The sequence below is a fragment of the Lepidochelys olivacea genome (genome assembly GCF_965140295.1).
Source record: "Lepidochelys olivacea isolate rLepOli2 genome assembly, chromosome: 1".
Classification (NCBI taxonomy): domain Eukaryota; kingdom Metazoa; phylum Chordata; order Testudines; family Cheloniidae; genus Lepidochelys; species Lepidochelys olivacea.
This window is the reverse complement of record NC_140411.1, coordinates 155432877-155446996: the sequence shown is the minus strand read 5'-3', so window position 1 is coordinate 155446996 and position 14120 is coordinate 155432877. Positions and strand designations below refer to the sequence as shown.

The 14120-nt window shown below is 41.3% G+C and overlaps 1 protein-coding gene across 4 annotated transcripts in view; it reads right to left on the bottom strand.

Annotated features, from left to right (window-relative positions):
* Positions 1–14120, bottom strand: part of USP9X (ubiquitin specific peptidase 9 X-linked) — a 204930-nt gene that overhangs the window by 26872 nt on the left and 163938 nt on the right. For all 4 annotated transcript variants that reach the window (XM_084641443.1, XM_084641441.1, XM_084641444.1 and 1 more), the window contains 4 exons: positions 13169–13310; positions 11696–12446; positions 10787–10910; positions 9019–9244 (listed from right to left, as the gene is read on the bottom strand). In XM_084641443.1, coding sequence (XP_084497569.1) covers positions 9019–9244; positions 10787–10910; positions 11696–12446; positions 13169–13310 — 1243 coding nt within the window. The remainder of the gene's footprint in view (positions 1–9018; positions 9245–10786; positions 10911–11695; positions 12447–13168; positions 13311–14120) is intronic.

Here is a 14120-nt window from a genome sequence, read left to right as displayed (position 1 = left end):
TGCCTAATTTTTAAAATTTAATTTACCAGTGAGGGTAGATAGTCATCAGCCATTGCAACAAACCACCAAAGGAAGTGTTGTCATCTCTTGGTAACTTCAAATCAAGACTGGATGTCTTTTTGGAAGGTATGTTTTAGCCAAACACAAATTATGCTTTAGTCAAACAAGTTATTGGGCTCAATACAAGGATATATGGGTAAAATGTAACAGCCTGTGATATACAGGAAGTCAGATTAGATCATCTAATGGTCCCTTCTGGCCTTAAATGTCAAAAATCTTGCTCCATAATCACATCATCAAACCCAAGAGCTAGGTTTCAAAATCTCTTTGACTGAGATGACGACATCCATTGTTCTAGTCAGACAAAAGAATAACTCTTGAAGCATACTGGCATTAGGTGGAGCACAGTCAAAAGAGATCTAAGTGAGTCTTTCCAATTCTCCTTTAAATAGATTCTGAACATGAGTAAGACAGATTCCTGAGAGAAAGCCACACAAAAGTCATTAGATGTCTCCTTCACTGAAGACCTTATGACCAAAAGCCTGCAGACAACAGGTAAAATAAACGTCAAAGACGACAGAATAAAGTACCTTAAGTTCCCAGTGAAATAGTGGCCCAGTGGCCATTGCTAGCCTGGAAAAAGAGACTTTAAAATTTGTCCATACTTTTGGTTAAGGAAATTAGTCAAGTAAACGTAAATAAAGGTTCCGAAACCCCAGACGGTCTTGGAATAAAACATACACACGGTGAGACAGATTGACACTTAGGTTCCAATCCTGCAAACACTTGTGAATAGTCCCAGTGAATTTAATGGAATGACTCGTGCTTAAAATTACATACATGGTAAGTGCTGCAGGACTGGGGACTTAAATAAGCACTACAGCAATCATAATGGTTCAGGTGCTTTGGTACCTCATATGGCATAAATGATGAGACAGAATGAGATGTCCCTACAAGCTAACCTCTGGTAGACATCTAGGTTAGAGGACATCTTTCCTCAACAGAGTCTGAATTGCTTGATATTAAACTGATAGAAATCTGCCCTAAAAAAACCCATCAAGGTATTTAGCAGATTCGCAAACTTCCAGCTAAAAAGACAACTAAATTAGTCTTAGTGTATCAGTTATTATTATCTGTAGAACTGTAGCATGTATGGGCCATAGTCATGTACCAGGACCCGATTGTACTAGGCACTGTACAAACAGATAGATTACAAACTCTTCAAGGCAAGGACTAAGCAAATCTCAGTAGACCACAGTGCATAGTCATAAAGGAATGTGGAGAGATGCATTTACTAGGTCCACAGAAGTGAAAAAGTCCCCTTAGAGATATTACCACTAAATCTAGAGTCTCCATCTGGAATCTCATTTTCTTCATCCATTAAGCTGTTTGACATCTAGAATGGCTGACCCTGCTCGCTTCTGGACAATGAAGAAAATGGAGCATAATCCTAAGAATTTTTTTCTAGGGGAACAGTTTCTATTGATCCTATGTCCAGGAGATGAAGAAGTTACTCACATTATGCAGTAATGATGGTTCTTTGAAGTGTCCCCCCCAACAGGTGCTCCATTGTAGGTGTGTCTGTGTCCCTGAGCAGCTGATCAGAGAACTTTGGTAGCAGTGTCTGTTCACCCAGGACATGCGCTGCTCCCCACCTGCCATGGGGCTAGTTAATATGCATAGGTGAACCCTACCCTCAGTTCCTTCTCTACCCATAGAGTCTAATCAACTACTAGAACACCGAAGTAGATGGGAGGAGGATGGGTCGTGGAGTACCCAGAGAGACATGCATCTCGTAGAACCATCATTACTGCACAAGGTGAGTAACTTCGACTTTGAGTAGTGTCCCTATGAGTACCCCACTTTAAGTGACTCCTGAGCAGTACCCACCACTAGAGGCTGGAACTTTGCAGTTGAGTTTGATATCGATGATAGTGCTGTGGGGCACCAAATTTGGTGTCTGGATCCGAATACTCCAGGATGGCACAATGTTTTTCCAAGGTGTGTGCAGATGCCTATGTAGCTACTCTGCAGATTTCTGATATAGGGATAAAGCGACGGACAAGGAGACTGACCTGGTAGAGTACATGCATACTGAAGATATGTTGTTACATTACACAACTGTAACAGAATTTCACACAGCTTGAGACTCAAGAGTGTCCTTGAGCTGAAATCGCTGAACCTTTTGACTTATCTGTAATGGAGAGGAAGAGTCAGATTTTCTGAAAACTCTTGTCCTGTACAAATAGAAAGCCAAGGCTTTCCTCACATTGAGCGTATGGAAAATGGATTCCTAGTATCCTGAAGAGGTTTGGAATAAAAGGCTGGAAGCTGAATAAGCTGTTTCATGTGAAATGCAGGAGTCATCTTGGGAGTGAACTCTGCATGTGGTCTGAGCATGACTGTCAGGGAAGAACACAGTGAAAGGGGCACGTGCCATCAGAGCCGTTATCTCCCCTATCCTTGCAGAGTTGATGGCGATCAGAAACGCCGTCTTCATGGAAAGGTGAGTCAATGAACAAATGGCAATAGGTTCAAATGGTAATCTAGTCAGTCCTTCTAGCACTAGGTTGAGATCCCGTTGGAGGGCTGGGAAGTCTGGGTTGTGGAAAGAGGTTTGCCTTTGAGAAACCTCTTCATAGTCAGATGGGAGAAGATTGAGTATTCTTCTGCCTGCTGGTGGAAAGTTGCAATTGCTACTTGATGAACCTTTTGCAAACTAACAGAGTCCAGATTTCTTGAGAGTCCACAGGTAGTCCAGAACTACCGGTAAGGTGGCTGTAGTAGGAGTCACACCTTTGGGCTGGCATCAGATCAGAAATCTCTTCCATTTTTGTAGATAGGTACAATGAGCAGCTCCTTTCCTCCTGTGCCTCCTCAGAGGAAGATGTGTTTATGTGCTGGACCCATGAAGGAGCCATGCTTTGAGCTGCAGAATCCGCAGGTTAGAATGGAGAATCTGTCTCCTGTTCTGTGATAGGAGGTAAGGTATGATTGAAATGTGGCAGTAAGCATCTTGGAGGTCGAGGGCCAAGAACCAATCTCCTTTTTTTAACGTTAGAATGATCTTTGATAACGTGACCATCCTGAACTTCTGAGCCTTGATAAATTTGTTGAGGGCTTGGAGGTCCAATATGGGTCTCCAACCCCCTTTTTTCTTCAGTATCAAGTAGTAACAAGAATAGAAACCTCCACCCCTTAGATGTATGGGCACTGGCTCATTGAAGAGGGACAGTGAAGGGTGTTTGGAAGGAGGAAAGGAGGAAGAAATGGATCAAGTATACATCCCAAATGATCTCCAGCACCCATTTGTCGGAGGTTATTCATTCCCAGGTGCTGCAGAATGGAGGGAGATGGTTCCCTAAGGGATGGAATTTTCCAGAGTGATGCAGCAGTTAGAAGAGTGTTCTATAAACACCTCAACCAACCCGTCAAAACTGTCTTTTCAAGGTAGAGGGTTGAGAGGAAGTTTGCTGAGATCCTGATGTTTTCTGTCTAGGGAACCTGGTCTTCTTCCTTTTGGGTTCATATGATCTCTGTGAATATTGAGATGAATATTGTGATGAATGGAGAACTACATTTTCTTTTGTATCCAGGAGTACAGATCCTGAGGGATCAAAGGGTGGCCCTGGAATCTTTTAATGTGTGAAGGGAGGCATGGGTCATCTCTGTAAATATTTTTGTCCCATCAAAGGGATGGGACTCCACAGTCAATTGGACCTCCTTTGGGAAGCCAGACAGATGAAGCCACGAAGACTGTCTCACTACAATAGCAGTAGAGATGAAACTAAGCTTGGCATAGTTTTGACAGTCATATTTAGCCAACAAGGTATGACAATTCGCTACTAGGAACTGGAGGGTGGCCAAGGAGTTCCTGCAAAAAAGGTCAAGGCGCTTCCAGTTACCGTCATAAAGGGTTGACTTAAACTGGTGTTGGCGGCCCTTAGAAATAACTGCATCCACAATATTAGAATTGGGAGGTGGGTGTGAAAACAAATTCCTGCGTCTTTCGCTGGCACATAATATTTCTTGCACGCCCACTTGCAAGTTGGTGGGACAGATGCAGGAGTCTGCCATATTATCTTGGTGGGGTCCAGTAGAGTCTCATTAATAGGGAGGGCCACTCTGGAAGAGGTGGAGGAATGTAAAATGTCCACCAGCTTCTGGTGCAACTCAGTCACCCCTTGCAGAGGTATTTGTAGTGCTCCTGCCACCCTCTGTGCCAAGTCTTGGAATAGTTTAAAGTTATCAGCCATAGATGGCTAAGGGGGCATCACTGTCTCACATCAGATGACAACAACGAGAAGTGGGCTTGAGAAGTGATTTCCTCCACAACTTGGGCCTCCAGTTCCTCCCTTGCCTGCTCAGGGGGTTCAGAGGCCCTTGAGGCAGCAGCTGAAGGAGGGTACTTCCTTGGCTACTGGTAGGCCACTGTAGAGATGGAGGCCTGTTACCTTTGGGCCTGCCAAGGATCCCAGTACAGTTACTTTGATGGGAAGGTGCCCAGTGGTTGATACCACAGCTACCTCTCTCACCCACTTGTCTGCGGTCAATCAAGGCCATTCTCTGAGAAGTGGGAAATTCTGCCAGCTAGATTCAGGTCTGGGTGGAGGCACGTTTGTTCTCATAGTGGACTCAGAATGGGTGGATCCACTTCTGGATCTTCCACCTTCATCCAGGGTTTCTGCCCTGATATACCCATTGTCTTTCATTTGATTCCTTTGTGAGGAGGATGTACAAAAGCAGCATTTTTGTCTGTTGCTGGGTTTTGTTGTCCCTCAGACTACTGGGTTGGGAGGGGCGAAAGTGTTTTGGTTTGGCTATGGCTTCTGACACTAGTTTTTCCCAAAAAGGAGAGAGCCTGGGAATTTAGATGAGCATACAATTTGTTTAGAGTGAGCATCAACCTTCCAGGGACAAAGCCAGATATGACATAGATTCATAGATATTTAGGTCAGAAGGGACCATTATGATCATCTAGTCTGACCTCCTGCACAATGCAGGCCACAGAATTTCACCCACCACTCCTAAAAAAGACCTCACACCTATATCTGTGCTATTGAAGTCCTCAAATTGTAGTTTGAAGACCTCAAGGAGCAGAGAATCCTCCAGCAAGTGACCCGTGCCCCATGCTACAGAGGAAGGCGAAAAACCTCCAGGGCCTTCCAATCTGCCCTGGAGGAAAATTCCTTCCCGACCCCAAATATGGCGATCAGCTAAACCCTGAGCATATGGGCAAGATTCATCAGCCAGATACTACAGAAAATTCTTTCCCGGGTAACTTGGATCTTACCCCATCTAAAAACCCATCACAGGCCATTGGGCCTATTTACCATGAATATTTAATTACCAAAACCATGTTATCCCATCATACCATCTCCTCCATAAACTTATCGAGTTTAATCTTAAAGCAAGATAGATCTTTTGCCCCCACTACTTCCCTCGGAAGGCTATTCCAAAACTTCACTCCTCTGATGGTTAGAAACCTTCGTCTAATTTCTAATCTAAATTTCCTAGTGGCCAGTTTATATCCATTTGTTCTTGTGTCCACATTGGTATTGAGTTTAAATAATTCCTCTCCCTCTCTGGTATTTATCCCTCTGATATATTTATAGAGAGCAATCATATCTCCCCTCAACCTTCTTTTAGTTAGGCTAAACAAGCCAAGCTCCCTGAGTCTCCTTTCATAAGACAAGTTTTCCATTCCTCGGATCATCCTAGTAGCCCTTCTCTGTACCTGTTCCAGTTTGAATTCATCCTTCTTAAACATGGGAGACCAGAACTGCACACAGTATTCCAGGTGAGGTCTCACCAGTGCCTTATATAACGGTACTAAAACCTCCTTATCCCTACTGGAAATACCTCTCCTGATGCATCCCAAGACGACATTAGCTTTTTTCACAGCCATATCACATTGGCAGCTCATAGTCAACCTATGATCAACCAATACTCCAAGGTCCTTTTCCTCCTCCGTTACTTCTAGTTGATGCGTCCCTAGCTTATAACTAAAATTCTTGTTATTAATCCCTAAATGCATGACCTTACACTTCTCACTATTAAATTTCATCCTATTCCTATTACTCCAGTTTACAAGGTCATCCAGATCCTCCTGTAGGGTATCCCTGTCCTTCTCTAAATTAGCAATACATCCGGCTGCTGAGGTGGATACTATGGCCCTGACTGAAAATCTCATTGTATCCATTGAGGCACTTGCCACGAAGGCTGTTGCTAGTGAAAATTTTCTTACATGTAGACCAAAAGTCAGGATGGTGTCTGTCTTTCGTGGCCTTAAGGTCAACCAACTAAAACATTGTGGCTCTTGGAAAGCATGTAGCCGCTAGGATGCTCTAAGGGTGGCTGATGAAGCCCCTTCTGCAGGTGGCTTTCACCTTTCTATTAGCTGGATTTTTGGTAAAGAAATCTCATTCAGATGAAATTACCATATCTTTGCGAGAGATGCCACTGCAGCATCAATCTTTGGTATATCTGTAACATTTTTTGGCTATTGCAACTTGTAATACCTAAGTACATGCCTGCTTATGCTTTTACCCTTATCAGGGGTTTTCCACTCCTCTCTGATCACATCATCCAAAAATGGGTGAGATGGGACTAGTGTCTCAGGTGAGGATTTAGAAGGCAGGTTATTTACTTTTAGGCTTGTCCCTCTGCCTGCTCAGTAAGCACTACCACCTTTCTGTAGCTAGCTTTATGCAGTGCCTTGAGCCCTCTGGATACGTCTCCCGCAGTGTCCTCCCCTGCGGAGTCCCACTCCCTCTGCCAAGGGGATGGGATTTCATTGCTGGAGTTCCCCAATTCAAACTGGGAAGAAGAGGAACAGAGAACTTACACTGCATTTTAGGTCTAGGGGGAGTGGAAATCTGTAAATCCTTAAGGGTTTTTTCCGTCCGGTCCTGTTCTTCCCCAGGATTTACCAGGGCCGCCCAGAGGATTCAGGGGGCCTGGGGTCTTCAGCGGCGGGGGTCCTTCCGCTCCGGGTCTTCGGGGCACTTCACCGAAGACATGGTGCAGAGGTACCCCCGCCGCCGAACTTTGCTGCCAAAGACCCGGAGCGGAAGAAGCAGCGGCGGGGCCTTCACTCCGGGTGAGTTTGGCGGCACTGAAGGACTCGCTGCTGAAGTGCCGCCGAAAATTCTCCGGGGGCCCCTGAAAACTCTCGGGGGGGGGGCCTCGGGCAAATTGTCCCCCCCTCTGGGCGGCCCTGGGATTTACCCCCTGGCTTGGCCAGATAAACTTCTCCTCAACCTTGGAATCTTTCCCTCTCTGTGCTGCCAAATCAGGATTTTTTATGCTGGAATTGCAACTTCTTGGGGCAGAAGGACCTAACATGCCTGTCCGATTCAGAGTCCCGTGCCCTAGCAGTGCAAAGGTTGGTTGGTTGAGAAAAAACAGGGCATAACTGACCCTCCAAAGAGCCTGCAAAAGCTGTCTCACAAATAGCATATCGCTTGGATTTAGCTCAGTAGCTCTGCCATGCCGGGACACTGGGCACCGAGGGGCACTATAGTGCTGGCTCTGGGTGATTGAGACCATCTCACTGCTAAATAGCAGATCTAGGAAAGGGAGAGATAGAAACCCTGTTCCCTAATACATGAAAAAAACAGATACAATAATAAGTTAACAAAGAAAAGTCAGGAGCAAAGTGAACCACCACGTGACTGCTGAAGTGGAGGGAGACGATCTGGCAGTACACAGGCAGCCAGAGAAGCAGGTATGGCTAGCACAGGCTGTGCTACAGCTTTGAAATACCTCCAGAAACTGCAGACAGGAGGGGAACAGCCCGTATCTATCTGAATTGTGGGAGACACTGGGCTACAGAAAAGAGCCTACTATTTGCAACTCCCTATTTCACATAACAGAAGCCTGTGCTTTTGATTCTGAAGGTCCTGGCTTCAGACTCCAGCTGACATCCCACAGTGGAGGGGTCATATATAGCAGTTCTCAAAACTAAGAGCAGGAGACCACTAAGTGAGGAACTGTAAGAGGTTCTGGAGAACTGCACTCGGTAGCAGAATTCAGAATCAGAGGACATTCCCACATTATGTTTGTGTTTGTGACACAAATACAAACAAGGACACACAAAATGTGTCTGCACTGATTTCCAGAAAGATCTACAACCACTACCTCCACCTTCCTCACCCCCACACCTTTTTTTTTTTTTAATCAAATCTGCTTTCTGCAAAGGTAGACAACAGAATGGTTGAAACAGCTGGGCTGCTAAGGAAGAGGGGAGGGTAGTAGGCTCAAAAATCCCAGCAGCCGATCCATCTATTTACATTACAAAGGAACTTGGAGCTGCCCCATTTTTCAGACTAGATACACTTGAACAGAAAAAATGACTGTGGGACCAGGGGATAGTGCATCATTATTTATTACAACAGTGCAATAAATAATGCAGATGCAGAAGTTTTCATTCAGCTTTTAATATAAAAACAGCTGCTGGGTCTAAGTGCATAGCTGATACATCAAATCCACCTGTGGAGACTATAAAAGGAGACCAAACAAGGATTATATAGCAAAATTTGAGCTGCCAAATGAAGTAAAACTATCAGTGATTGAAACATGCCCAGCTTCATCTTCATCATCACAGATGCTGTATTGCTAGATTTTACACCATTTACCACTTTCTGAAGAATACAAATTGAAAATTAATAAAGCCTACTGAAGGTTTGTTTCTGGAATTTTAACAACTACAACATTGCAACAGTTTTACGCATCCAGACTGACCAGATTAAAAAAACATAGTAAACTTTTTTTTTCTTTTGAACTATATTGAAATCATGATTTTTGGTGCCTCTAGTGTTGCAGGAGTGTGAATGAAAAACCTGAAGCTCACCTCCATTAAAACCAAATGATTTGTAAGAAATTATAAACAAATATTTGTTTATAAACAATTGTCCAAAGTTTGCAGCTTTGATGCTGCCACTTGTTCCAAATGAGCATTTAAGTAAGTTGCAAAACAAATAAGTAGATGTTTAGACTGAAAACTGTTGTAAATACCTGACTAGACGGTCCAGGAGAGGCAAAAGGTGAAGGACATGGTCCGTCTTGCAATGAAAAATGTGCAATAAATACTATAAGCTTTGCAAATGCACCCCTCACTTCAGCACTAGGGCATTCCAAAAGATACTCAGAAAAGCGGTTTGAAACATTAAAAAGGACGTTGTGTGCAAACCAAAAGCGTACATTCTTGCTGTGACGAAGGAGGATGCATAACGCATCATACCTGAAACAGAGAAGATACATTACAACTGTGATATTAACATCGACATTAAAATAACAATAACTTTAACAGATATTTACAAGATGCAACCCTCATTTTCTATAGCATAAATGTCTTCCATTTGCTGTCTTAACCACCCATTCCTTTAGAAATTGAGGAAAAAGCAGATTTCTGTACAAACATAGGTCTTTTTGATCATCTGTCACATCTCCACAGAAAATGTGATTACTTATCCTGACTAGAGCTGTCTTAACTGTTTTGTTCACTAAACAGTAAAAAGGACCATACTGTGGTTTTCTTTCATACAAATTATTTCAAATGAAAGTACTGAAATTAGAATTAAATATTAAGCCAGAAGGTTTTCATTTCCATCTCCAACATATGCCAAAAAGCAATACGTACCCCAACTTCATCAAATTTGCACTCTAATGTAGGCTCCCAAGCTGAGAGTCATTGCAGACTCAATTCCTCTGTGGATCAGGCACGGGGGGAGGGGGGGCATAACTGATCAATGGATTACACAAGCACCAGGTGGGTCAAGACAAATATGAAATGTGTATTTTGGTGATTCACACCATAATTTACAGTTTATCGTAGTTTCTAAGTACAAAACCTGCTTTAAAAAGGTCTTCTGATTGTGGGAATCACATGCAGTTGTACTACCCCCACACACAGATCAGCAGTAGGTTATGAAATGTTTTGATCATCAGATTCCTAGCTTAGACCCTTCCTACTTGAGCTACAGGCGTAAACGCTCGCTCCTTTCTAGACCAATCACTGGAGGAGGGTTTAACACCTTCCCAGCGTGTTATACAACTATTTACGAGTCAGCAATTGAGTACTGCTGATTCTGTTCCCAGCTCTGGAAGAAGTGTGGGGTTTATGGTGGTTAGAGATTGACTAAACCAGTATGGGTTAGCCTTTTTGAAAGACAGTATGGTACAGAGCCTAAGACAGGTTTCTCATGTTTCAGACCTGGGCTCTTTGTTTAGGCAGTGAAGTTGCATAAACTCTCAGCTAATGTATTTTTAAAATGGGGGTGATATGTGTGTGTGTCCCAGAGTATCAGATTTCTTGCAAAAGGGTAACAAAGAAAACAGACAATCCAGCGGAAAACTGCCAAACGTGGTGATTGTAAACTCTTGCAATTCTTCGCACCACATCATTTTTTATCAAACCACCATGAGACATTCAAACAGCACTCAGAGATTATATTCTATGTTTTGGGTTGTGCCATTGCAATGGAGATTTTTAAAGAAAGTACTGTTAAACATGAATTCTGTAACACAACCGTTACTATAGTATAGCTTATTCCTGCACAATCATCATATACATCAAAAGGAGGCTAGCCCTCACTTCAATTTAGAGCTCAATATCTCCCCTGTACTTCCCCATCCAGATTTAGCTCTCATCTCCACATACACATTTGAAATAGACATGGAATGAATACCTCAAACAGCTTTAACCCTATTTTTACACAACCTGAATTTCTTAAAGGAAACCAAACTGTCAAAATGGTACAGTCATTGTTAAAGACAAATATACCAATCACTGGCAGGGCCACGGACTATTTTCTTTGTGTGAAATCCTGTGGTGAACAGAAATCTAGCAGCTAGCTGAATACTGATCATAGTTATTTCTTCTGCTTCAGGCAACAGGTGATCTTGTCCTAAAGAAGTGTAGACAAAATAAAAAACAAATAATTTTACCTACAATTGGCAAAAAGACTAACTAACCTTCTTGTTTGGTAGCATAAACCTGGTCAAAACAGAATCTAACATAACGTCCAGAACCTCTCATTACTGATTAAGGCCTAATCTTTCAAAAGTGAACAGTAATTATGGGTTAACTTGAGATACCTGAAAGAGGCACAATTTTCAGAAAGTGCTCAGGTTCCACTCTGAAAAACATAAGCCGCTTTCAGGTAAATCTGTGTGCCCAACTTGAGATATTAGTCACTTCTGAAAAATTAGATCTAACCTTGAAAATTTGGTTAGATAACAGCTGACTGATGGAGTTAATCAACCAAAGCAGCTGCTGCTAATTACTTTTGCCTTTAGTAACATACTCAAACAAAAAGTAAGAAACTTCAACGAACAAGTAAGACTTCAAGAAACGATGGCAGGAAAAAAATGTCAACAGTATTATAGAAATTTAATACATCTGGTATCCATAAGAATTATTTTAGTGATTTTTGAAACACAGTTTAACATAATAGATAAAAAATAAGGTAATAAATCCTTTTTAAAATGAAAATCAGAAAAATTATTCTAATGGTGCAGGTAACCTTAAAGGAAAGCAGTACCCATTAGGAAAAAAAAATGTTCAAAACGAAATGCAATATATTAACTTTTGATAGGACTCAAGAATTCTGAACAATGATCATAAAATCTTTCCTGGAACAGAGACTAATTTTCTATAAGAACAATAGATAATAAACTTTCAAATACTAACCTGGAGGAGGATTTAAGTAGACACTGTTACAAGTAAGCAATTTCTTTATAAACTGGAAATATTCTAGACTGTACTGCATACGGTTATGCATGAATTGCACATTCTGTTTCCGTACACTTCGCTCAATGGCTGATGGCATTTTAATCTGGTGGGGTTTAGTGGTCATAGCTAGTTCTGAAATATATTTTATTAGTTCATTGTCTTTATCCATTGTGTCCATACGTTCATAAAAAAGAATGTAAGCATTCCACCACCTCTTCTGGCGTCTGTAGGACATGCGCTTCATCATATGATCAAACACCTCCCCCATGTACTCTCCACCAAAACACTGATTTTTCATTTCTTCATCATCATCCATTTTACACTCTGTTACATCTCCATCATCAAATTTATACCATCGATTTTTCTCACCATCTCCACCATTTCTCTGGATAATGTAAGAGTAATAATGTCCACCACTGGCCTGACCACTGTGTACTAATACACCAACTAGCCTGTATTTAGTGCTCCCAGAGTGCTCATTTTCCGGCTGTTCATTTTGTATCAACTGATTTTCAGGATTTACATCATCTCCTTCCAATTTAGCTACACCTGCCACTGTATAAGGCTCCATGTCCAGCTCCCGTGGAAATTCAAAATAATCATTGAACTTGATTGCACATTCCCTTTCCCAGTCATAGTCAAATCGTTTTAACTGGATAGCAAGAACTGGAGGCAACTTCTTAATCAACAAGCGTTTCACTGTATCAACCTAAAAAAACAATCAAACAGTATACTAACAGATATTGATTCTTAAATTTTCATTATCACTCAACACAAAATTTAAGGTCTAATGATGAAAAACCCATTTAATAAATGCTGTCAATGTTTATCAATAATATACTGAGAAACTTCAGCATCAATAGAATCTTGGCTGCAAAGCAAACAACATAGTGTAAATAGCATTTCAAATTTCATACAATAAGCACGCAATGGACTTGGAAGTAAAATAATATTGTTAACATCTCATTGAATTATTGCTAACTATTAAAACAGTAGCAGTTCTCTACAGCCTACATCACCATGATATCATCTGACCTGTTTAGGCCACTGTTAAGCTATCTGTTATACATTTCAAACAAATTTCCAAGTTACTTCTGAAAGGTTTGCTTACAAATCCACTTTTCCATAAGCAGATACACACTTTCAAAAAAATGCAACACTAAAAAACAGGGTTGCAGTAACTTTAGATATAGGAGAGAAGCAGGTTGGTCATTTGAGATCTGGATTCCTGACACAAATTCTGAAGTCTTATTTAAATAAATGACGGTTTCCTAGAAATATTCACAGTGAAACTGCCTCACCCAACCACAGACTGATAAATTATGTGCTAAAAAATAATCAAATTTAAATATATTATGCTAAAAACAAGCTAAAACTTTGTTAAACCAGTAACAAACTTGCACAAAAATAAATCACAAAAAGGATCATTACCTTTTTGTTGCATTTTTCACAATGATATGCATTTGCACCTTCCAATAAGTCTCCTTTGACATATTGTTCCAAAGAATCAAGCAGGTTTTGGTGATTTCTAATATCTACATTCAGAGTTGTAAAGGATTCCTCGCACTCGTACCTACAGATATGATTGGTGGGGGGGGGGAGGGGGAGAGGGAAAGGGGGACATACAAACGTGTTCATTTGGCAATTTTACATGGTTTGCAAAACATTCTAGCACAAAATGTTTTGTTAGACATTTGATTACAACAGTGACACACCAAAATAAGAAGCCATTCTTTATTATATAAATGTATGTATTTAAAGTCACTGCTTCGACTATCAAAGATGACAGTTGAAATTACTTCCTCTTAAGTGCTAATTCAAAATGGTAAATCTTTGAACACATCAGCCTGTTTTAAAAATAAAGTACAATAGGTTTGTATTAAGCTTCAACATGAACTCCTTCTCAAACCACACCCCTCCACCAGGTGATTGATAGTCCAAGCAAAGGATAAAGGGTTTACAAAAATAAATATTTGCTACAGAAAACTCAACTCCATCCCCTAAAGCTAACAGCCACTTGGAATGAATCAATAAAGATGGTACCACAGTAAGCAGACATGAAGAATGACTAAAACAATATGCTACTGTATGTGTTGCATTGCAGATTTGAATTGCAGCACTTATCTGTGTGCACTCCAGCTGCGTTCAGTGTGTTAGGTGTAGTTGTATTGAATGGTGGCATGATTAGTTGGAGCAGATTAGCAGAGGTGTAACTATGAACCTCTTGCTTAAATTTCAACCACTAATCCTACCCTGGACACTCATGAGGCATTGCAAATTTCAAAACAATCCAAGCAAGCAGAGAGATTTTAGAGCACTTAGAAAAACAATCTGTTAAAACAGTGGGTCTCAATCTTAATAGCTGCTCAGTTATAGTAATAGG